This window comes from Impatiens glandulifera, chromosome 8 (assembly GCF_907164915.1).
Source record: "Impatiens glandulifera chromosome 8, dImpGla2.1, whole genome shotgun sequence".
NCBI lineage: Eukaryota > Viridiplantae > Streptophyta > Magnoliopsida > Ericales > Balsaminaceae > Impatiens > Impatiens glandulifera.
The window spans coordinates 12,672,850-12,698,555 of NC_061869.1; the positions used below are offsets into that span (position 1 = coordinate 12,672,850).

Below are 25,706 nucleotides of genomic sequence, written 5' to 3' on the forward strand. Positions count from 1 at the left end.
TCACGTTATAAAGTAAAAACAATATATTTTTTATACAAATATATATGTTCATCAAACACAAGATTCACTATTGAATTTGGCATTCCTCTTATGTAGACACAAGTGTCAATTGCCTTCCTTCATTGTCTACCTAACCAGCCCCTCTGTTAGAAGAAGAGGGTGAGTTTTTATGCCTCTAAATTCTTAATTAGGGAGGTTTTGTTTGAAAAAAATTAAATTAATTTTAAGCATATAAAATCACAATAATTTGGTTAGATTTTACGTCTTTTGTAATTAAATAAATACATAAATTTATAATAAATAATATTCTGAAACAAACAAAGAATATATTCAATACATGCAATTGGACATTCAAGATGTAGTGAGAATGTAATTTCATTGTTGCTCCCCTAAAAATATATTATTTATAGTTCTAATAGATTTTAGTTGACTTAAGAAGAAAATAACAATCATTTATAAATACCTTTTTATAATTCTTAATACATATATATTCAAATTTGAAATAAACTAACAAAAAATTAATAAATATTTAACTAGAACAAGATACATACTAGCCATAGAATACTTATAAGTCATAAGTCATTAACATACATTATACTTACAAATGATAATTTTTTTATAAAAATCGTAGTTTCACTCACTGAAAAGTCCAAAACGAAAACTATATAATTATTTGACAAAATATAGATTTGCCTCCACGATAGTAAAAAAAATTGAACTCATAAATTCTAACGAATAACGATTAACCACTAGTAAAATATGGGTAATCGCGAGCATATCCACCTATTGGTTTAAAGACCAATAATGGGAATTATTAACATAATAGCAATTAGTTTGTAAACCAATCGGAATTATGTAAATAATACAGATGAGTTTACACCAATCGGTGTAGTACCGAATATAATGATGATTGGTTACAAAACTAATCAGTATACTCCCATAAAACCCCACGAATAAAAGGCGCCAACTTTTGGCGCGTTTAGGCATCATTAGTACCGATGAAAATATTCGTTATTCTTGAGAATCTAAAAGCTCAATAACATCTTAAATAACGTAATCATATTATTTTTTATTTCTATGTTTGTTGACTTTTATTTCTTTTATTTTTATTTTCTAAAATTAATATTTGTTGTTATGCTCTAAAAAAACGATTCTTATATTTTTATTATATAATAATTATTTAAAAATAAAAATAAAAAATAAATATTCAAATAATCAGAATTTTATTATATTTATCGGATAAGTTCAAATAATTATTTAATCTGAACAATTTATTTTTCAAGTTCAAATAATAATATTTACTGAAATTTAAATTCCTTAAAAAATCATAAATATTTTGTTTACCCATCTTAATTTGTAAATAACATAAATAATGTGTTTCTATTTGTGTTGTTTAATTGGTATATGATGCATTACTATTATTTTTTAAGCATGTTTTGATCATAGGTTCCAAAAGGTCACCTTAAACTACTATATTTCCTAACAATTGAGAATTGAGTAAATTCATAAAAGAAAAGAAATTAAGATTTGTTATTTAGTCACAACTTATAAAGTTTTAAGTTTACCAAAATCTCTTAAAATCTAATAAAAGACCTTCTGTATTTGAAGAAAATATATTGAATTAAAAGTCAAAAATAGTAAGTTTAATGAATAAATAAATAATAAAAATATTATATTAAAACATTGTTTTATTTTTATTTTTGTATTTTTGAAAGTTAACACGACCACTCACATAGTTATTAGTCATTACCACTGTTTCAACTTAAAGTTTATAGTTATAAATTTTGACAATTGAACTAAGTTATATATTGTGAATAGTTTTTATTTATATTAATGTTAAATATGAAAATAAATTTATAATACATTAATTTTCATACTTGTAAAAATATCAATTTAAGCGTAAAAATTACAACAATTGAACTTATGTTACTTGAATGATAATTAATATTAACATTTCAAGATATATTTTTTACAATAAAAAGTACATTGAAAATGAATTATAAGTATTAGTAACAAGAAAATATAACTAAATGTCTTAAATATTTGTTTCATTCATAACGCATTTTCATTCTTAACACATTACAATTGTTGTCTTCCACAACAAACAACGTACTTTAATTTCCGCTAAGTTGATTTATCCTTGCATGCAAATCACTCCCAACCTTCTTAAGCCAATCCTCTAACATTTTAGCATCACCCTCATTGAGATCCGAAATAGGAGTATCAATAATCGATTTTGTTTTACGTGCTTTAACCATTTTATCTATTTGTTTTTCTCTTTCTTTCTCCTTATCCAATAGATTCTTTACCTCAACAAGTTGGCTAGTTAGTTTAGCCAGATTTTCTCTAACAGACGTCTCCATAAGAGAATTGGTTTCCATATTACTCTCGAGTTTCTTGTTATTGAGTAGTTTCATTGCAATCAACTCCATGTTCGGAGAAACAAATGAGTGGAGCTTCCCCGATGGAGATAAGATCATGATAATAAAATCGATAGCACAAACGAGGCTCAATTCGCTGATCTTTTTGTACAAACCACTACGGCGTTTGGAGAAAGTGACTTGTCGATCTTCTTCCCTCTCCCGACGTCGGTCCATGAGAATTCTCTGACGGCCTTTTGAACGCTTGATTGCTCTAGAGTTATTAGGGATGTTTTCCATTACACTCTCAAAATTTGAAGAAGTTTGATATGTCTCCGCTTCACTAATAAGAATTGTATTTATAGATAATAGTGAAGAAAAATTCGATAAATAATTACTTTAAAAAAAATTTTAAACATAAAAATATCATAGTCATCAATTTCAATATAATTTGATTTTTCAATCTTCAAATATAGAAAATTAAAAAATTTCTAACTTCTATTGTAACAATTTCAACTAAATTGACCAATTCAAAATAATTTATTATCCGGTCAATATTAAACTTTTTTACCATCTTTGTTTGATATTCAATGTTTCATTATTCCTTGTGAGTATTTTGACCACATAAATTATTAGTATTTGTTTTTCTTTGACTATTAGTTTTTTTCAATCTTACAATGTTATTCTTGTAATATAGACATGAACTACATATAATTTTTTCTTTACTCATACATCTAACATAAACATCATAACAAATTTTATTATTTGTATTATTTATTTAGTTCTACTTAATTAAAAAAAATATACAATATTATTTATATGTAATATAAATTAAAGTGGGCCTATGTTTTGTCCAATATTTTTGCCGATAAAAACATAAGGAGCTTTGTCATGGTTTCTTAGTTGGCACGAAAGGAAACAACTGTTGACTCTCGTAATAAGGTACTCCTCTCCCATCATAGCCATGATTTGATGTTGTTTGAAATGCCAACAAAACCTTATTTTGATATCGGTTTCAAGTCTCCTACATGTGAAATGATTCGCCCATCAATTTCAAGCTCTTCTTCGACAATCGATAACTCACAACCATCTTCACAACTCCAATCCCTCTTCATTTAATCATCTCGTCCAGCTCGATCACACTTAAACTTGCGCATTCAGTGTTCGACAACATACTCGTTATCCCATATCTCTTTGCTTGGATCACGATAATCATGTATGAAGAGAGGATTTCAATTTTATTTCCCACTAAGAATATTGAATTGAGGGGTTTGCGGTGGTTGAATATTGTGAAGTAAGCCCTTACAGAAGTGCAAATCAAATATATGACTTTTTTTCGAAAATAAGATTCTTGTAATTTGAGCTACCATGATAGGATAATATTGTGATAAGTTCTTTCAACAATAAAACCTGGTCAAAAAAATAATGTAATATAAATTTTTTTAGGATGCCTTCCACAATTGAATTTAAAGTTTGATCTTAAAAAATGTTAACATAACATTTGATATTCAAATAAAGAGCACCTAAGATTCTTAGGTACTGGTAAAATAACATCTAAGATGGTGTGGCCCGAAGATTGAAAACTTTAGTGTATCAAAATTAAGAAAATATATTCTATTTATATAATATAAAAAATATAAGTTGTCACATTTTTATTTTAACTTAAATTACACATGCATCCTAGCTGATTTTTGTTTGTTAAGTTCTCCTTTACAAAAATATAAAGGTTCCTTAAAAACAATCTATGCGTGTTAATGAGAGAACTTATTAAATTTGACGAGATCAATGCGATAAAGAAGAACTTCAATTAAAATAGGAATCAACCAACTCACCAATATTTTGGATTCCCATGTCCATGTCTGGTCGTAGATTTGTTGATCTTTCAATATTATATCAATCGCATACTTCTTTCATATACCGACTCAATACTATATCGATTACACCTCGGTAAGTATTAACCTGTCGTGAGTTTAAATCCAACCAATGAAGTTAAACTGAAAAATAATGTACATACTAAGACATGAAATTCCCTAGCTATTTTTAGTTTCATCATTTAATCATTTATTTAGAATGATACAAGATGTGTAATAACTATATTATTTGATTTATTAAAATAGTACACTAATAGGCCACGACTCAAATCAAGTAGAAAAACCTATCCATACGAAATTGGTGGCACCAACTTTAACACTTTAAATAAATCAGTGGTGGTCCAACCAAATGTAATGTAAATAAGAAGGAATCAACCTCATATGAAATATATTTTCATATGCCCAAAATTTAAATCGAATTCATGATATAAATGACGAAACACGGTTAGGTAATTCTAAAAACATCAATGCAATCAACATGATGAGTGTTTTAAGATAAAGAAGACGAAACATCTTGAATGGAACACGGATAAATATGTTTAATTGTGTTGAGCATAAGCTGGTTTAACATATATTTATAGATTGAGAGTGTTAGGGTTTCTTCGGAGTATGCGCATGGGCCTTGTCGGCCCAACCTTAGGCGCACAATTCCTTCTACCTTATTTCTTTCTCCACTTTTTTTAAACAAAATAGAATAACCCTATTTATTATCTTCAAGTTTCGTTAAACAAAAATCTAATACTTTTTATGTTAGGTAAACAATTCTCAAATTAAACCCATTTTGTTTATTGTTACAATTTTTATATAACACATTCTAACAACTCAATTTAGAATACATAATAAATACCACTCGGTATTTAACTACATAATTAATACCATTTGGTATATAACTTGTATTCAAGAAATATTTAATTATTTTTTATGTTTTCAAAGAAAAAATATTTATATTTATATAAGATTTGTGAAGCAAAAGTTTTCTCACGCTCCTACACTATTTCTTATTAATTTGTCATTAAAATGAATTTTTTGTACATGATCAAATGCAATTCAATTCAATTCAATGTGGAATGAAATATTTATTTTGTACTTGGTGAATTGTTAGATTTGTTTCATTCTATATATTTGCTCCATTATATTGTTAAGTAAATTCTTGTATTGTACACTACATCAATTCAATATTTGAGTGTATTGGATCATGTATTGAATCATGATTGATAATTCTTAATAATAAATTTACTATGATACCTTTCAATTTAAAAGTCGGGTAGTAATTGCAATTCGGGAATTAAATTTTTAGAAGTTGTAAATGTTTTATTTAAACTTAAAAGAAAAAATCAAAATTATTTTTGAACATTTTTAGTGTCAAATCACATTATAAAGTAAAAACAATATTTCTTTTTATAAAAATATATATGTTCATCAAACACAAGATTCGATATGGAATTTGTCATTCCTCTTATGTAGATACAAGTGTCAATTGCCTTCCTTCATTGTCCACCTAACCAGCTCCTCTGTTGGAAGAAAAGGGTGAGTCTTTATGCCTCTAAATTCTTAATTAGGGAGGTTTTATTTGAAAACATTAAATTAATTTTAAGCATATAAAATCACAATAATTTGGTTAGATTTTACGTCTTTTATAATAATAAATACATAAATTTATAATAAATAATATTCTGAAACAAACAAAGAATATATTCAATACATACAATTTGATATTCAAGATGTATTGAGAATGTAATTTCATTGTTGCTCCCCTAAAAATATATTATTTATAGTTCTAATGGATTTTAGTTGACTTAAGAAGAAAATAACAATCATTTATAAATGCCTTTTTATAATTCTTAATACATATATTCAAATTTGAAATAAACTAACAAAAAAATAATACATATTTAACTTGAACAAGATACATACTAGCCATAGAATACTCAAAGTCATAAGTCATTAACGATACTTTATACTTACAAATGATAATTTTTTTATAATAATCGTACTTTCACTCACTGAAAAGCCCGAAAACTATATAATTGTTTGACAAAATATAGATTTGCCTCCACGACAGTAAAAAAAATTGATCGGACATAATTTGAAAAACAATATTAATAATATAAACAATTTGACGAATTTTGTTAATTTATTGTAACTCAATTATTAATGTATTTTTATTTTAAAATACTATTAATACAACTAGTATTTAGCCCGTGCATTTGCACGCGTAATAATATAAAAACCGTGAAAAAAATTACGGATAACATTTTTAATTTTATTTTTAACCGTTTTAAGTTTATGGGTGGGTCAACTCACAATCCGACCCAAATATCAATTTACTCAACATCATTATATATTAGTTAGTTAAAAAGTTGAACTTATATTAATATGAAAACGTCCCGCGTTTATCAAATTTGGTGTTGAATTTAAAATATAAAGTCTTAGTAGCCTAGTTGATTAAAGAGTTGTACTTGTTTTTGTTATGTTGCAAGTTCGAAACATATCTCTAGTACTTTTAATTTTATTTTTAACCGTTTTAAATTTAAAGGCGGGTCAACCCACAATCCGACCCAAGTATCCAAATTAACCACAGCTCTCGACCCGGCAATTCAGATACTTTAAAAATTAAGCATCATTATATATATATAGATTAGTTAGTTAAAAAGTTGAACTTATATTAATATTAAAACGTCCCGCGTTTATCAAATTTGGTGTTGTATTTAAAATATAAAGTCTTAGTAGCCTAGTTGGTTAAAGAGTTGTACTTATTTTGTTAGGTTGCAAGTTCGAAACATATCTCTAGTATTTTTAATTTTATTTTTAACCGTTTTAAATTTAAAGGCGGGTCAACCCACAATCCGATCCAAGTATCCAAATTAACCACAACTCTCGACCCGGCAATCCGGACACTTTAAAAATTAAGCATCATTATATATATATAGATTCCTATAAAACGATCAAAAAGAGTTCACGGATAATTTGTTAAAAAATGTGATGGATACTTAATGGTAATAAAATAAATATAACCAAATTATTCAATCCATATCTAACTCGTAAATTCTAGAGAATAACGATTAACCATTAGTAAAAAAAATGGGTAATCGCGAGCATATCCACCGATTGGTTTAAAGAACAATCGGTATTATTAACATAATAGTGATTGGTTTGTAAACCAATCGGTATTATGTAAATAATACAGATGGGTCTTTACACTAATCGATGTAGTACCGAATATAACGCTGATTGGTTACAAAACTAATCGGTATACTCCAATAAACTCCGCGAATAAAAGGCGCCAACTTTTGGCGCGTTTAGGCATCAGTAGTATCGATGAAGTTATTCATTATTCTTGAGAATCTATAAGCTCGATAAAATATTAAATAACGTGATTATATTATTTTCTTATTTTTATGTTTGTTGACTTTTATTTCTTTTATTTTTATTTTCTAATATTATTATTTGTCGTAATTCTTTAAAAAAAACCATTCTTATCATTTTTATTATATAATAATCATTTAAAAATAAAAATAAAAAATAAATATTCAAATAATCAGAATTTTATTATATTTATTGGATAAGTTCAAATAATTATTTAAGCTGAACAATTTATTTTCCAAGTTATAATTATATTTACTAAAATTTAAATTTCTTAAAAAATCATAAATATTTTGTTTACCCATCTTAATTTACAAATAACATAAATAATGTGTTTCTATTTGTCTTTTTTAACTTGTATATGATGCATTAATAGTATTTTTTAAGCATGTTTTGATGCTATGTTCCAAAAGCTCACATTAAACTATTATATTTCCTAACAATTGAGAATTGAGTAAATTCATAAAAGAAAAGAAGTTAAGATTTATTATTTAGTTACTACTTATAAAGTTTTAAGCTTACCAAAATCTCTTAAAATTCAATAAAAGACATTCAATATTTAAAGAAAATATAAAGAATTAAAAGTCAAAAATAGTAAGTTTAATGAATGAATACATAATAATAATAATAATAATAATAATATATAAAAACATTGTTTTATTTTTTCTTTTTGTATTTTTTGAAGTTAACATGACCACGCACATAATTATTAGTCATTACTACTGTTTCAACTTAAAGTTATAGTTATAAATTTTGACAATTGAACTAAGTTATATATTGAGAATAGTTTTTATTTATATGAACGTTAAATATGAAAATAAATTTGTGATATATGAATTTTCATACTTGTAAAAATATCAATTTAAGAGCAAAAATTAAAAAAAAATTAATTTATGTTACTTGAATGCTAATTAATATTAACATTTGAAGATATATTGTTTACAATAAAAAGTTCATTGAAAATGCATTATAAGTATTAGTAACTAGAAAATATAACTAAATGTCTTAAATATTTGTTTCATTCATAACGCATTTTCATTCTTAAAACATTACAATTGTCTTCCACAACAAACAACGTACTTTAATTTTCGCTAAGTTGGTTTATCCTTGCATGCAAATCACTCCCAACCTTCTTAAGTCAATCCTCTAACATTTTAGCATCACCCTCATTGAGATCCGAAACAGGAGTATCAATAATCGATTTCGTTTTACGTGCTTTAACCATTTTATCTATTTGTTCTTTCTCCTTATCCAATAGATTCTTTACCTCAATAAGTTGGCTAGTTAGTCTAGCCAGATTTTCTCTAACAGACGTCTCCATAAGAGAATTGGTTTCCATATTGCTCTCGAGTTTCTTGTTATTGAGTAGTTTCATTGCAATCAACTCCATGTTCGGAGAAGCAAATGAGTGGAGCTTCCCCGATGGAGATAAGATCATGATAATAAAATCGATAGCACAAACGAGACTCAATTCGCTGATCTTTTTGTACAAACCACTACGGCGTTTGGAGAAAGTGACTTGTCGATCTTCTTCCCTCTCCCGACGTCGGTCCATGAGAATTCTCTGACCGCCTTTTGAACGCTTGTTTTCTCTAGAGTTGCTAGGGATATTTTCCATTACACTCTCAAAATTTGAAGAAGTTTGATATGTCTTCACTTCACTAATAAGAATTGTATTTATAGATAATAGTGAATAAAAAATCGATAAATAATTACTTTAAAAATTGACACAAAAATATCATAGTCATCAATTTCAATCTAATTTGATTTGTCAATCTTCAAATATAGAAAATTAAAAATTTCTAACTTCTATTGTAATAATTTCAAATAAATTGATCATTTCAAAATAATTTATTATCCGGTCAATATTAAACTTTGTTACCATCTTTGTTTGATATTCAATGTTTCATTATTCCTTGTGAGTATTTTGACCACATAAATTATTTGTATTTGTTTTTCTTTGACTATTATTTTTTTTCAATCTTACAATGTTATTATTGTAATATAGACATGAACTACATATATTTTTTCTTTACTCACACATCTAACATAAACATCATAACAGATTTTATTATTTGTATTATTTATTTATTTCTACTTAATTAAAAAAAATATACAATATTATTTATATGTAATATAAATTAAAGTGGGCCTATGTTTTGTCCAATATTTTTGCCGATAAAAAAATATTTTATTTACGAATCTACCCATAAGGAGCTTTGTCACGGTTTCTTAGTTGGCACGAAAAGAAACAATTGCTGACTCTCGTATTAAGGTACTCCTCTCCCACCATAGCCACGAATTGATGTTGTTTGAAATGCCAACAAAAACCTTATTTTTATATCGTTTTAAGCCCTCCTACATGTGAAATGATTTGCCCGTCGATTTCAAGCTCTTCTTCGACAATCGATAACTCACAACCATCTTCATCAACTCCAATCCCTCTTCATTTAATCATCTCGTCCAACTCGATCACACTTAAACTTGCGCATTCAGTGTTCGACAACATGCTCTTTATCCCAAATCTCTTTGCTTGGATCACGATAATCATGTATGAAGAGAGGATATCAATTTTAATTCCTACTAAGAATATTGAACTGAGGGGTTTGCGATGGTTGAATATTGAGAAGTACGCCCTTACAGAAATGCAAATCAAATATATGATTTTTATTTTTGAAAGTAAGATTCTTGTAATTGTGATAACCACTTTCAACGAAAAAACCTGGTTTAAAAAATAAAGCGATATAATTTTTTTTAGAACGCCTTCCATAATTGAATTAAAAATGTGATCTTAAAAAATGTTAGCACAACATGTGATATTGAAATAAAGAGCACCTAATATGATACTGGAATAATAACACCTAATAATATTTAAGATGGTGTGGGCTGAAGATTGAAAACTTCCGTGTATCAAAATTAAAGAATAATAAAATCTATTTATATAATATAAAAAATATAAGTTGTCACATTTTTATTTTAACATAAATTAAACATGCATCCAAGCTGATTTTTTTAAGTTCTTATTTTAAAAAATGTATAGGTTCCTTAAAAACAATCTATTCAGGTTAATGAGAGAACTTATTAAATTTGACGAGATCAATACGAGAAAGAAGAACTTCAATTAAAATAGGCATCAACCAACTCACCAATATTTTGGATTCACATGTCCATGGATCATAGTAGATTTGTTGATCTTTCAATTTTATCTTAATCCCATACTTTATTCTTAAGCCGACTCAATACTATATCGATTACACACCATATTTTCACCTCAGTAAGTATTAACCTGTCGTGAGTTAGATTCTAACCAATTAAGTTAAAGTGAAAAATAATGTCTATACTAAGACATGAAATTCCCTAGCCATTTTTAGTTTCATCATTTAAACATTTATTTCGAATTATAACACATGTGTAATAACTCTATTTTTTGATTTAGTCTCAAATACGTACTCTTAGATTTCAATAAATTCTCAAGAAAACAATAAAGATCTGGATAGTACACTAATAAACCATGACTCAAATCAAGTACAAAAACCTATCCATACAAAATTGCTGGCACCAAATTTAACACTTTGAATAAATCAGTGGTGGTCCAACCAAATGTAATGTAAATAAGAAGGAATCAACCTCATATGAAATATATAATATGCTCAAATTTTAAATCGAATTCATGATATAAATGACGAAACACGGTTAGGTAATTCTAAAATCATCAATGCAATTAACATGATGAGTGTTTTAAGATAAAGAAGACGAAACATCTTGAATAGAACACGGATAAATATGCTTAATTGTGTTGAGCGTAATTTGGTTTAACATACATTTATAAATTGAGTGTGTTAGGGTTTCTTCGGAGTATCGCATGGGCCTTGTCGGCCCAACCTTAGGCGCACAATCCCTTCTACCTTATTTTTTTCTATTTTTTTTTAAACAAAATAGAATGCGATGCAAGATCATTTTAACCCTATTCATTATCTTCAAGTTTAGTTAAACAAAAATCTAATACTTTTTATGTTAGGTAAACAATTCTCGAATTAAACCCATTTTGTTTATTATTTCAATTTTTATATATCACATTCTAACTACTCAATTTAGAATACATAATAAATATCACTCTGTATTTAACTACATAATTAATACCACTTGGTATATAACTTGTACTTAGTTCAAGAAATATTTAATTATTTTCTATATTTTCAAAGAAAAAAATATTTATTTTTATATAAGATTTATGAAGAAAAAATTTACTCACGCTCTTACACTTTTTCTTATTAATTTATCATTAAATTGAATTTCTTGCTCATGATCAAATGCAATTCTATTCAATATGGAATGATATATTTATATTTTACTTGGTGAATTGTTACATTTTATATATTTGCGCCATTATATTGTTAGGTAAATTCTTGTATTCTAGACTACATCAATTCAATATTTGAGTGTATTTATATTTATTGAATCATGTATTGAATCATGATTGATAATTCTTAATAATAAATTTACTATGACACCTTTCAATTTAAAAGTCGAGCAATTCAGGAATTAAATTTATTAAGTTGTACACGTTTTATTTAAACTCAAAAGAAAAAATCAAAATAATTTTTAAACATTTTTAATGTCAAATCACATTATAAAGTAAAAACAATATTTTTAATAATATATATGTTCGTCATACACAAGATTCACTATTGAATTTGGCATTCCTATTATGTAGATACAAGTGTCAATTGCCTTCCTTCATTGTCCACATAACCAGCTCCTCTGTTGGAAGAAAAGGGTGAGTTTTATGCCTCTAAATTCTTAACTGGGGAGGTTTTGTTTGAAACAAAATTAAATTAATTTTAAGAATATAAAATCACAATAATTTGGTTAGATTTTACGTCTTTTGTAATTAAATAAATACATAAATTTATAATAAATAATATTCTGAAACAAACAAAGAATATATTCCATACATGCAATTGGACATTCAAGATGTAGTGAGAATGTAATTTCATTGTTGCTCCTCTAAAAATATATTATTTATAGCTCTAATAGATTTTAGTTGACTTAAGAAGAAAATAACAATCATTTATAAATACCTTTTTATAATTCTTAATACATATATATTCAAATTTGAAATAAACTAACAAAAAATTAATAAATATTTAACTAGAACAAGATACATACTAGCCATAGAATACTTATAAGTCATAAGTCATTAACATACATTATACTTACAAATGATAATTTTTTTTTATAAAAATCGTAGTTTCACTCACTGAAAAGTCCAAAACGAAAACTATATAATTATTTGACAAAATATAGATTTGCCTCCACGACAGTAAAAAAAATTGAACTCATAAATTCTAAAGAATAACGATTAACCACTAGTAAAAAATGGGTAATCGCGAGCATATCCACCGATTGGTTTAAAGACCAATGGGAATTATTAACATAATAGCGATTAGTTTGTAAAGCAATCGGAATTATGTAAATAACACAGATGGTCTTTAAACCAATCGGTGTAGTACCGAATATAATACTGATTGGTTACAAAACTAATCAGTATACTCCCATAAAACCCCACGAATAAAAGGCGCTAACTTTTGGCGCGTTTAGGCATCAGTAGTACCGATGAAAATATTCGTTATTCTTGAGAATCTACAAAATCGATAACATCTTAAATAACGTAATCATATTATTTTTTGTTTCTATGTTTGTTGACTTTTATTTCTTTTATTTTTATTTTCTAATATTATTATTTGTTGTTATGCTCTAAAAAAACAATTCTTATATTTTTATTATATAATAATCATTTAAAAATAAAAATAAAAAATAAATATTCAAATAATCAGAATTTTATTATATTTATTGGATAAGTTCAAATAATTATTTAATCTGAACAATTTATTTTTCAACTTCAAATATTAATATTTACTGAAATTTAAATTCCTTAAAAAATCATAAATATTTTGTTTACCCATCTTAATTTCTAAATAACATAAATAATGTGTTTCTATTTGTGTTGTTTAACTGGTATATGATGCATTACTAGTATTTTTTAAGCATGTTTTGATCATAGGTTCCAAAAGCTCACCTTAAACTACTATATTTCCTAACAATTGAGAATTGAGTAAATTCATAAAAGAAAAGAAATTAAGATTTGTTATTTAGTCACTACTTATAAAGTTTTAAGTTTACCAAAATCTCTTAAAATCTAATAAAAGACCTTCTGTATTTAAAGAAAGTATATTGAATTAAAAGTCAAAAATAATAAGTTTAATGAATAAATAAATAATAATAATATTATATTAAAACATTGTTTTATTTTTATTTTTGTATTTTTGAAAGTTAACACGACCACTCACATAGTTATTAGTCATTACCACTATTTCAAGTTCAAGTTTATAGTTATAAATTTTGACAATTGAACTAAGTTATATATTTTGAATAGTTTTTATTTATATTAATGTTAAATATAAAAATCAATTTATGATACATTAATTTTCATACTTGTAAAAAAATCAATTTAAGCGTAAAAATTAAAACAATTGAACTTATTACTTGAATGCTAATTAATATTAACATTTCAAGATATATTTTTTTTACAATAAAAAGTACATTGAATTATAAGTATTAGTAACAAGAAAATATAACTAAATGTCTTAAATATTTGTTTCATTCATAACGCATTTTCATTCTTAACACATTACAATTGTCTTCCACAACAAACAACGTACTTTAGTTTCCGCTAAGTTGGTTTATCCTTGCATGCAAATCACTTCCAACCATCTTAAGCCAATCCTCTAACATTTTAGCATCACCCTCATTGAGATCCGAAACAGGAGTATCAATAATCGATTTCGTTTTACGTGCTTTAACCATTTTATCTATTTGTTTTTCTCTTTCTTTCTCCTTATCCAATAGATTCTTTACCTCAACAAGTTGGCTAGTTAGTCTAGCCAGATTTTCTCTAACAGACGTCTCCATAAGAGAATTGGTTTCCATATTGCTCTCGAGTTTCTTGTTATTGAGTAGTTTCATTGCAATCAACTCCATGTTCGGAGAAGAAAATGAGTGGAGCTTCCCCGTTGGAGATAAGATCATGATAATAAAATCGATAGCACAAACGAGGCTCAATTCGCTGATCTTTTTGTACAAACCACTACGGCGTTTGGAGAAAGTGACTTGTCGATCTTCTTCCCTCTCTCGGCGTTGGTCCATGGGAATTCTCTGACGACCTTTTGAACGCTTGTTTGCTCTTGCGTTGCTAGGGATGTTTTCCATTATACTCTCAAAATTTGAAGAAGTTTGATATGTGTCTCCACTTCACTAATAAGAATTGTATTTATAGATAATAGTGTGGAAAATAATTACTTTAAAAATTGACACAAAAATATCATAGTCATCAATTTCAATCTAATTTGATTTGGCAATCTTCAAATATAGAAAATTAAAAAGTTTCTAACTTCTATTGTAACAATTTCAACTAAATTGACCAATTCAAAATAATTTATTATCCGGTCAATATTAAACTTTTTTACCATCTTTTGTTTGATATTCAATGTTTCATTATTCCTTGTGAGTATTTTGACCACATAAATTATATGTATTTGTTTTTCTTTGACTATTATTTTTTTCAATCTTACTATGTTATTCTTGTAATATAGACATGAACCACATATAATATTTTTATTTACTCACACATCTAACATCAACATCATAACATATTTCTTTATTTGTATTATTTATCTAGTTTTAAAAAAATATACAATATTATTTATATGTAATATAAATTAAAGTGGGTCTATGTTTTGTCCAATATTTTTGCCAATAAAAAACCTTTTATTTACGAATCTACCCCTAAGGAGCTTTGTCATTGTTTCTTAGTTGGCAAGAAATGAAACAACTGTTGACTCTCGTAATAAGGTACTCCTCTCCCATCATAGCCACAATTTGATGTTGTTTTAAAATGCCAACAAAACCTTATTTTGATATCGGTTTCAAGCCCTCCTACATGTGAAATGATTCGCCCATCAATTTCAAGCTCTTCTTCGACAATCGATAACTCACAACCATCTTCACAACTCCAATCCCTCTTCATTTAATCATCTCGTACAGCTCGATCTCACTTAAACTTGCGCATTCAGTGTTCGAAAACATGCTCGTTATCCCACATCTCTTTGCTTGGATCACGATAATCATGTATGAAGAGAGGATTTCAATTTTATTTCCCACTAAGAATATTGAACTGAGGGGTTTGCGGTGGTTGAATATCGTGAAGTACGCCCTTACAGGAGTGCAAATCAAATATATGACTTTTTTTCCGAAAATAAGATTCTTGTAATTTGAGCTACCAATATAGGATAATATTGTGATAAGCTCTTTCAACGATAAAACCTGGTATAAAAAATAATGCAATATAAATTTTTTTAGGATGCCTTCCACAATTGAATTTAAAATGTGATCTTAAAAAATGTTAACATAACATTTGATATTGAAATTAAGAACACGTAAGATTCTTAGGTACTGGAACAATAACACCTAATAACATAACACCTAATAACATCTAAGATGGTGTGGCCCGAAGATTGGAAACTTCAGTGTATCAAAATTTAAAAAATAAAATCTATTTATATAATATAAAAAATATAAGTTGTCACATTTTTATTTTAACTTAAATTACACATGCATCCTAGCTGATTTTTGTTTGTTAAGTTCTCCTTTAAAAGAATATAAAGGTTCCTTAAAAACAATCTATGCATGTTAACGAGAGAACTTATTAAATTTGACGAGATCAATGCGATAAAGAAGAACTTCAATAAAAATAGGCATCATCCAACTCACCAATATTTTGGATTCCCATGTCCATGTCTGGTCGTAGATTTGTTGATCTTTCAATATTATCTCAATCGCATACTTCTTTCATATGCCAACTCAATACTATATCGATTACACCTCAGTAAGTATTAACCTATCGCGAGTTTGAATCCAACCAATGAAGTTAAAGTGAAAAATAATGTACATACTCAGACATGAAATTCCCTAGCTATTTTTAGTTTCATCATTTAAACATTTATTCATGAATACAAGATGCGTAATAACTCTATTTTTTTATTTAGTCTCAAATAAGTACTCCTAGATTTCAATATATTCTCAAGAAAATAATAAAGATCTGGATAGTACAATAATAGACCATGACTCAATTCAAGTTAAAAAACCTATCCATACAAAATTGGTGGCACCATCTTTAACACTTTGAATAAATCAGTGGTGGTCCAACCAAATGTAATGTAAATAAGAAGGAATCAACTTCATATGAAATATATAATATGCCCAAAATTTAAATCGAATTCATGATATAAATGACGAAACACGGTTAGGTAATTCTAAAAACATCAATGCAATCAACATTATGAGTGTTTTAAGATAAAGAAGACGAAACATCTTGAACGGAACGCGGATAAATATGCTTAATTGTGTTGAGCGTAAGTTGGTTTAACATATAGTTATAGATTGAGAGTGTTAGGGTTTCTTCGGAGTATGCGCATGGGCCTTGTAGGCCCAACCTTAGGCACACAATCCCTTCTACCTTATTTCTTTCTATTCTTTTTTTAAAACAAAATAGAATGCGGTGCATGATCATTTTAACCCTATTCATTATTTGTTAAACAAAAATATAATACTTTTTATTTTAGGTAAACAATTCTCGAATTAAACCCATTTTGTTTATTATTTCAATTTTTATATATCACATTCTAACTACTCAATTTAGAATACATAATAAATATCAATTTAGAATACATAATAAATATCACTTGGTATTTAACTACATAATTAATACCACTTGGTATATAACTTGTACTTAGTTCAAGAAATATTTAATTATTTTCTATGTTTTCAAAGAAAAAAATATTTATTTTTATATAAGATTTGTGATGCAAAAATTTACTCACGCTCTTACACTATTTCTTATTAATTTGTCATTAAAATGATTTTTTTTTCTCATGATCAAATGCAATTCAATTCAATATGGAATTAAATATTTATATTGTACTTGGTGAATTGTTAGATTGTTTCATTCTATATATTTGCTCCATTATATTGTTAGGTAAATTCTTGTATTCTACACTACATCAATTCAATATTTGAGTGTATTGATATTTATTGGATCATTTATTGAATCATGATTGACAATTCTTAATAATAAATTTACTATGATACCTTTCAATTTAAAAATCGAGTGGTAATTGCAATTCAGGAATTAAATTTTTAGAAGTTGTAAACGTTTTATTTAAACTCAAAAGAAAAAAATCAAAATTATTATTAAACATTTTTAGTGTCAAATCACGTTATAAAGTAAAAACAACATATTTTTTATACAAATATATATGTTCATCAAACACAAGATTCACTATTGAATTTGGCATTCCTCTTATGTAGACACAAGTGTCAATTGCCTTCCTTCATTGTCTACCTAACCAGCCCCTCTGATAGAAGAAGAGGGTGAGTTTTTATGCCTCTAAATTCTTAATTAGGGAGGTTTTGTTTGAAAAAAATTAAATTAATTTTATGCATATAAAATCACAATAATTTGGTTAGATTTTACGTCTTTTGTAATTAAATAAATACATAAATTTATAATAAATAATATTCTGAAACAAACAAAGAATATATTCAATACATGCAATTGGACATTCAAGATGTAGTGAGAATGTAATTTCATTGTTGCTCCCCTAAAAATATATTATTTATAGTTCTAATAGATTTTAGTTGACTTAAGAAGAAAATAACAATCATTTATAAATACCTTTTTATAATTCTTAATACATAAATATTCAAATTTGAAATAAACTAACAAAAAATTAATAAATATTTAACTAGAACAAGATACATACTAGCCATAGAATACTTATAAGTCATAAGTCATTAACATACATTATACTTACAAATGATAATTTTTTTATAAAAATCATAGTTTCACTCACTGAAAAGTCCAAAACGAAAACTATATAATTATTTGACAAAATATAGATTTGCCTCCACGATAGTAAAAAAAATTGAACTCATAAATTCTAACGAATAACGATTAACCACTAGTAAAAAATGGGTAATCGCAAGCATATCCACCTATTGGTTTAAAGACCAATAATGGGAATTATTAACATAATAGCAATTAGTTTGTAAACCAATCGGAATTATGTAAATAATACAGATGGGTTTACACCAATCGGTGTAGTACCGAATATAATGATGATTGGTTACAAAACTAATCAGTATACTCCCATAAAACCCCACGAATAAAAGGCGCCAACTTTTGGCGCGTTTAGGCATCATTAGTACCGATGAAAATATTCGTTATTCTTGAGAATCTAAAAGCTCAATAACATCTTAAATAACGTAATCATATTATTTTTTATTTCTATGTTTGTTGACTTTTATTTCTTTTATTTTTATTTTCTAAAATTATTATTTGTTGTTATGCTCTAAAAAAACGATTCTTATATTTTTATTATATAATGATCATTTAAAAATAAAAATAAAAAATAAATATTCAAATAATCAGAATTTTATTATATTTATCGGATAAGTTCAAATAATTATTTAATCTGAATAATTTATTTTTCAAGTTCAAATAATAATATTTACTGAAATTTAAATTCCTTAAAAAATCATAAATATTTTGTTTACCCATCTTAATTTCTAAATAACATAAATAATGTGTTTCTATTTGTGTTGTTTAACTGGTATATGATGCATTACTAGTATTTTTTAAGCATGTTTTGATCATAGGTTCCAAAAGCTCACCTTAAACTACTATATTTCCTAACAATTGAGAATTGAGTAAATTCATAAAAGAAAAGAAATTAAGATTTGTTATTTAGTCACTACTTATAAAGTTTTAAGTTTACCAAAATCTCTTAAAATCTAATAAAAGACCTTCTGTATTTAAAGAAAGTATATTGAATTAAAAGTCAAAAATAATAAGTTTAATGAATAAATAAATAATAATAATATTATATTAAAACATTGTTTTATTTTTATTTTTGTATTTTTGAAAGTTAACACGACCACTCACATAGTTATTAGTCATTACCACTATTTCAAGTTCAAGTTTATAGTTATAAATTTTGACAATTGAGCTAAGTTATATATTTTGAATAGTTTTTATTTATATTAATGTTAAATATAAAAATCAATTTATGATACATTAATTTTCATACTTGTAAAAAAATCAATTTAAGCGTAAAAATTAAAACAATTGAACTTATTACTTGAATGCTAATTAATATTAACATTTCAAGATATATTTTTTTACAATAAAAAGTACATTGAATTATAAGTATTAGTAACAAGAAAATATAACTAAATGTCTTAAATATTTGTTTATTCATAACGCATTTTCATTCTTAACACATTACAATTGTCTTCCACAACAAACAACGTACTTTAGTTTCCGCTAAGTTGGTTTATCCTTGCATGCAAATCACTTCCAACCATCTTAAGCCAATCCTCTAACATTTTAGCATCACCTTCATTGAGATCCGAAACAGGAGTATCAATAATCGATTTCGTTTTACGTGCTTTAACCATTTTATCTATTTGTTTTTCTCTTTCTTTCTCCTTATCCAATAGATTCTTTACCTCAACAAGTTGGCTAGTTAGTCTAGCCAGATTTTCTCTAACAGACGTCTCCATAAGAGAATTGGTTTCCATATTGCTCTCGAGTTTCTTGTTATTGAGTAGTTTCATTGCAATCAACTCCATGTTCGGAGAAGAAAATGAGTGGAGCTTCCCCGTTGGAGATAAGATCATGATAATAAAATCGATAGCACAAACGAGGCTCAATTCGCTGATCTTTTTGTACAAACCACTACGGCGTTTGGAGAAAGTGACTTGTCGATCTTCTTCCCTCTCTCGGCGTTGGTCCATGGGAATTCTCTGACGACCTTTTGAACGCTTGTTTGCTCTTGCGTTGCTAGGGATGTTTTCCATTATACTCTCAAAATTTGAAGAAGTTTGATATGTGTCTCCACTTCACTAATAAGAATTGTATTTATAGATAATAGTGTGGAAAATAATTACTTTAAAAATTGACACAAAAATATCATAGTCATCAATTTCAATCTAATTTGATTTGGCAATCTTCAAATATAGAAAATTAAAAAGTTTCTAACTTCTATTGTAACAATTTCAACTAAATTGACCAATTCAAAATAATTTATTATCCGGTCAATATTAAACTTTTTTACCATCTTTTGTTTGATATTCAATGTTTCATTATTCCTTGTGAGTATTTTGACCACATAAATTATATGTATTTGTTTTTCTTTGACTATTATTTTTTTCAATCTTACTATGTTATTCTTGTAATATAGACATGAACCACATATAATATTTTTATTTACTCACACATCTAACATCAACATCATAACATATTTCTTTATTTGTATTATTTATCTAGTTTTAAAAAAATATACAATATTATTTATATGTAATATAAATTAAAGTGGGTCTATGTTTTGTCCAATATTTTTGCCAATAAAAAACCTTTTATTTACGAATCTACCCCTAAGGAGCTTTGTCATTGTTTCTTAGTTGGCAAGAAATGAAACAACTGTTGACTCTCGTAATAAGGTACTCCTCTCCCATCATAGCCACAATTTGATGTTGTTTTAAAATGCCAACAAAACCTTATTTTGATATCGGTTTCAAGCCCTCCTACATGTGAAATGATTCGCCCATCAATTTCAAGCTCTTCTTCGACAATCGATAACTCACAACCATCTTCACAACTCCAATCCCTCTTCATTTAATCATCTCGTACAGCTCGATCTCACTTAAACTTGCGCATTCAGTGTTCGAAAACATGCTCGTTATCCCACATCTCTTTGCTTGGATCACGATAATCATGTATGAAGAGAGGATTTCAATTTTATTTCCCACTAAGAATATTGAACTGAGGGGTTTGCGGTGGTTGAATATCGTGAAGTACGCCCTTACAGGAGTGCAAATCAAATATATGACTTTTTTTCCGAAAATAAGATTCTTGTAATTTGAGCTACCAATATAGGATAATATTGTGATAAGCTCTTTCAACGATAAAACCTGGTATAAAAAATAATGCAATATAAATTTTTTTAGGATGCCTTCCACAATTGAATTTAAAATGTGATCTTAAAAAATGTTAACATAACATTTGATATTGAAATTAAGAACACGTAAGATTCTTAGGTACTGGAACAATAACACCTAATAACATAACACCTAATAACATCTAAGATGGTGTGGCCCGAAGATTGGAAACTTCAGTGTATCAAAATTTAAAAAATAAAATCTATTTATATAATATAAAAAATATAAGTTGTCACATTTTTATTTTAACTTAAATTACACATGCATCCTAGCTGATTTTTGTTTGTTAAGTTCTCCTTTAAAAGAATATAAAGGTTCCTTAAAAACAATCTATGCATGTTAACGAGAGAACTTATTAAATTTGACGAGATCAATGCGATAAAGAAGAACTTCAATAAAAATAGGCATCATCCAACTCACCAATATTTTGGATTCCCATGTCCATGTCTGGTCGTAGATTTGTTGATCTTTCAATATTATCTCAATCGCATACTTCTTTCATATGCCAACTCAATACTATATCGATTACACCTCAGTAAGTATTAACCTATCGCGAGTTTGAATCCAACCAATGAAGTTAAAGTGAAAAATAATGTACATACTCAGACATGAAATTCCCTAGCTATTTTTAGTTTCATCATTTAAACATTTATTCATGAATACAAGATGCGTAATAACTCTATTTTTTTATTTAGTCTCAAATAAGTACTCCTAGATTTCAATATATTCTCAAGAAAATAATAAAGATCTGGATAGTACAATAATAGACCATGACTCAATTCAAGTACAAAAACCTATCCATACAAAATTGGTGGCACCATCTTTAACACTTTGAATAAATCAGTGGTGGTCCAACCAAATGTAATGTAAATAAGAAGGAATCAACTTCATATGAAATATATAATATGCCCAAAATTTAAATCGAATTCATGATATAAATGACGAAACACGGTTAGGTAATTCTAAAAACATCAATGCAATCAACATTATGAGTGTTTTAAGATAAAGAAGACGAAACATCTTGAACGGAACGCGGATAAATATGCTTAATTGTGTTGAGCGTAAGTTGGTTTAACATATAGTTATAGATTGAGAGTGTTAGGGTTTCTTCGGAGTATGCGCATGGGCCTTGTAGGCCCAACCTTAGGCACACAATCCCTTCTACCTTATTTCTTTCTATTCTTTTTTTAAAACAAAATAGAATGCGGTGCATGATCATTTTAACCCTATTCATTATTTGTTAAACAAAAATATAATACTTTTTATTTTAGGTAAACAATTCTCGAATTAAACCCATTTTGTTTATTATTTCAATTTTTATATATCACATTCTAACTACTCAATTTAGAATACATAATAAATATCAATTTAGAATACATAATAAATATCACTTGGTATTTAACTACATAATTAATACCACTTGGTATATAACTTGTACTTAGTGCAAGAAATATTTAATTATTTTCTATGTTTTCAAAGAAAAAAATATTTATTTTTATATAAGATTTGTGATGCAAAAATTTACTCACGCTCTTACACTATTTCTTATTAATTTGTCATTAAAATGATTTTTTTTTCTCATGATCAAATGCAATTCAATTCAATATGGAATTAAATATTTATATTGTACTTGGTGAATTGTTAGATTGTTTCATTCTATATATTTGCTCCATTATATTGTTAGGTAAATTCTTGTATTCTACACTACATCAATTCAATATTTGAGTGTATTGATATTTATTGGATCATTTATTGAATCATGATTGACAATTCTTAATAATAAATTTACTATGATACCTTTCAATTTAAAAATCGAGTGGTAATTGCAATTCAGGAATTAAATTTTTAGAAGTTGTAAACGTTTTATTTAAACTCAAAAGAAAAAAATCAAAATTATTATTAAACATTTTTAGTGTCAAATCACGTTATAAAGTAAAAACAATATATTTTTTATACAAATATATATGTTCATCAAACACAAGATTCACTATTGAATTTGGCATTCCTCTTATGTAGACACAAGTGTCAATTGCCTTCCTTCATTGTCTACCTAACCAGCCCCTCTGTTAGAAGAAGAGGGTGAGTTTTTATGCCTCTAAATTCTTAATTAGGGAGGTTTTGTTTGAAAAAAATTAAATTAATTTTAAGCATATAAAATCACAATAATTTGGTTAGATTTTACGTCTTTTGTAATTAAATAAATACATAAATTTATAATAAATAATATTCTGAAACAAACAAAGAATATATTCAATACATGCAATTGGACATTCAAGATGTAGTGAGAATGTAATTTCATTGTTGCTCCCCTAAAAATATATTATTTATAGTTCTAATAGATTTTAGTTGACTTAAGAAGAAAATAACAATCATTTATAAATACCTTTTTATAATTCTTAATACATAAATATTCAAATTTGAAATAAACTAACAAAAAATTAATAAATATTTAACTAGAACAAGATACATACTAGCCATAGAATACTTATAAGTCATAAGTCATTAACATACATTATACTTACAAATGATAATTTTTTTATAAAAATCATAGTTTCACTCACTGAAAAGTCCAAAACGAAAACTATATAATTATTTGACAAAATATAGATTTGCCTCCACGATAGTAAAAAAAATTGAACTCATAAATTCTAACGAATAACGATTAACCACTAGTAAAAAATGGGTAATCGCAAGCATATCCACCTATTGGTTTAAAGACCAATAATGGGAATTATTAACATAATAGCAATTAGTTTGTAAACCAATCGGAATTATGTAAATAATACAGATGGGTTTACACCAATCGGTGTAGTACCGAATATAATGATGATTGGTTACAAAACTAATCAGTATACTCCCATAAAACCCCACGAATAAAAGGCGCCAACTTTTGGCGCGTTTAGGCATCATTAGTACCGATGAAAATATTCGTTATTCTTGAGAATCTAAAAGCTCAATAACATCTTAAATAACGTAATCATATTATTTTTTATTTCTATGTTTGTTGACTTTTATTTCTTTTATTTTTATTTTCTAAAATTATTATTTGTTGTTATGCTCTAAAAAAACGATTCTTATATTTTTATTATATAATAATCATTTAAAAATAAAAATAAAAAATAAATATTCAAATAATCAGAATTTTATTATATTTATCGGATAAGTTCAAATAATTATTTAATCTGAATAATTTATTTTTCAAGTTCAAATAATAATATTTATTGAAATTTAAATTCCTTAAAAAATCATAAATATTTTGTTTACCCATCTTAATTTCTAAATAACATAAATAATGTGTTTCTATTTGTGTTGTTTAACTGGTATATGATGCATTACTAGTATTTTTTAAGCATGTTTTGATCATAGGTTCCAAAAGCTCACCTTAAACTACTATATTTCCTAACAATTGAGAATTGAGTAAATTCATAAAAGAAAAGAAATTAAGATTTGTTATTTAGTCACTACTTATAAAGTTTTAAGTTTACCAAAATCTCTTAAAATCTAATAAAAGACCTTCTGTATTTAAAGAAAGTATATTGAATTAAAAGTCAAAAATAATAAGTTTAATGAATAAATAAATAATAATAATATTATATTAAAACATTGTTTTATTTTTATTTTTGTATTTTTGAAAGTTAACACGACCACTCACATAGTTATTAGTCATTACCACTATTTCAAGTTCAAGTTTATAGTTATAAATTTTGACAATTGAGCTAAGTTATATATTTTGAATAGTTTTTATTTATATTAATGTTAAATATAAAAATCAATTTATGATACATTAATTTTCATACTTGTAAAAAAATCAATTTAAGTGTAAAAATTAAAACAATTAAACTTATGTTACTTGAATTGCTAATTAATATTAATATTTGAAGATATATTTTTTACAATAATAAAATGTACATTGAAAATGAATTATAAGTATTAGTAACAAGAAAATTTAACTAAATGTCTTAAATATTTGTTTCATTCATAACGCATTTTCATT

General features: G+C 26.3%; 4 protein-coding genes across 4 annotated transcripts; all 4 read right to left on the reverse strand.

The window, feature by feature from the left end:
- Positions 1-2,114: 2,114 nt before the first annotated feature.
- Positions 2,115-2,660, reverse strand: LOC124913019 (agamous-like MADS-box protein AGL62). The gene has a single exon (XM_047453645.1). The coding sequence runs from the start codon at positions 2,658-2,660 to the stop codon at positions 2,115-2,117; it is 546 nt and encodes a 181-aa protein (XP_047309601.1).
- A 6,072-nt stretch (positions 2,661-8,732) lies between these two features.
- LOC124913020 (agamous-like MADS-box protein AGL62) lies at positions 8,733-9,212 on the reverse strand. The gene has a single exon (XM_047453646.1). It carries the CDS (start codon positions 9,210-9,212, stop codon positions 8,733-8,735), a length of 480 nt encoding a protein of 159 aa, XP_047309602.1.
- Positions 9,213-14,317: 5,105 nt separating this feature from the next.
- LOC124913021 (agamous-like MADS-box protein AGL62) lies at positions 14,318-14,863 on the reverse strand. Its single transcript, XM_047453647.1, has one exon. The coding sequence runs from the start codon at positions 14,861-14,863 to the stop codon at positions 14,318-14,320; it is 546 nt and encodes a 181-aa protein (XP_047309603.1).
- Positions 14,864-20,026: 5,163 nt separating this feature from the next.
- Positions 20,027-20,572, reverse strand: LOC124913022 (agamous-like MADS-box protein AGL62). The gene has a single exon (XM_047453648.1). It carries the CDS (start codon positions 20,570-20,572, stop codon positions 20,027-20,029), a length of 546 nt encoding a protein of 181 aa, XP_047309604.1.
- Between the last annotated feature and the right edge of the window lie 5,134 nt (positions 20,573-25,706).

What these genes read in the sequence shown, in the direction of transcription:
- LOC124913022 (XM_047453648.1), bottom strand. Translation starts at nt 20,572, where the DNA reads ATGGAAAACATCCCTAGCAACGCAAGAGCAAACAAGCGTTCAAAAGGT.
- LOC124913020 (XM_047453646.1), bottom strand. Translation starts at nt 9,212, where the DNA reads ATGGAAAATATCCCTAGCAACTCTAGAGAAAACAAGCGTTCAAAAGGC.
- LOC124913021 (XM_047453647.1), bottom strand. Translation starts at nt 14,863, where the DNA reads ATGGAAAACATCCCTAGCAACGCAAGAGCAAACAAGCGTTCAAAAGGT.
- LOC124913019 (XM_047453645.1), bottom strand. Translation starts at nt 2,660, where the DNA reads ATGGAAAACATCCCTAATAACTCTAGAGCAATCAAGCGTTCAAAAGGC.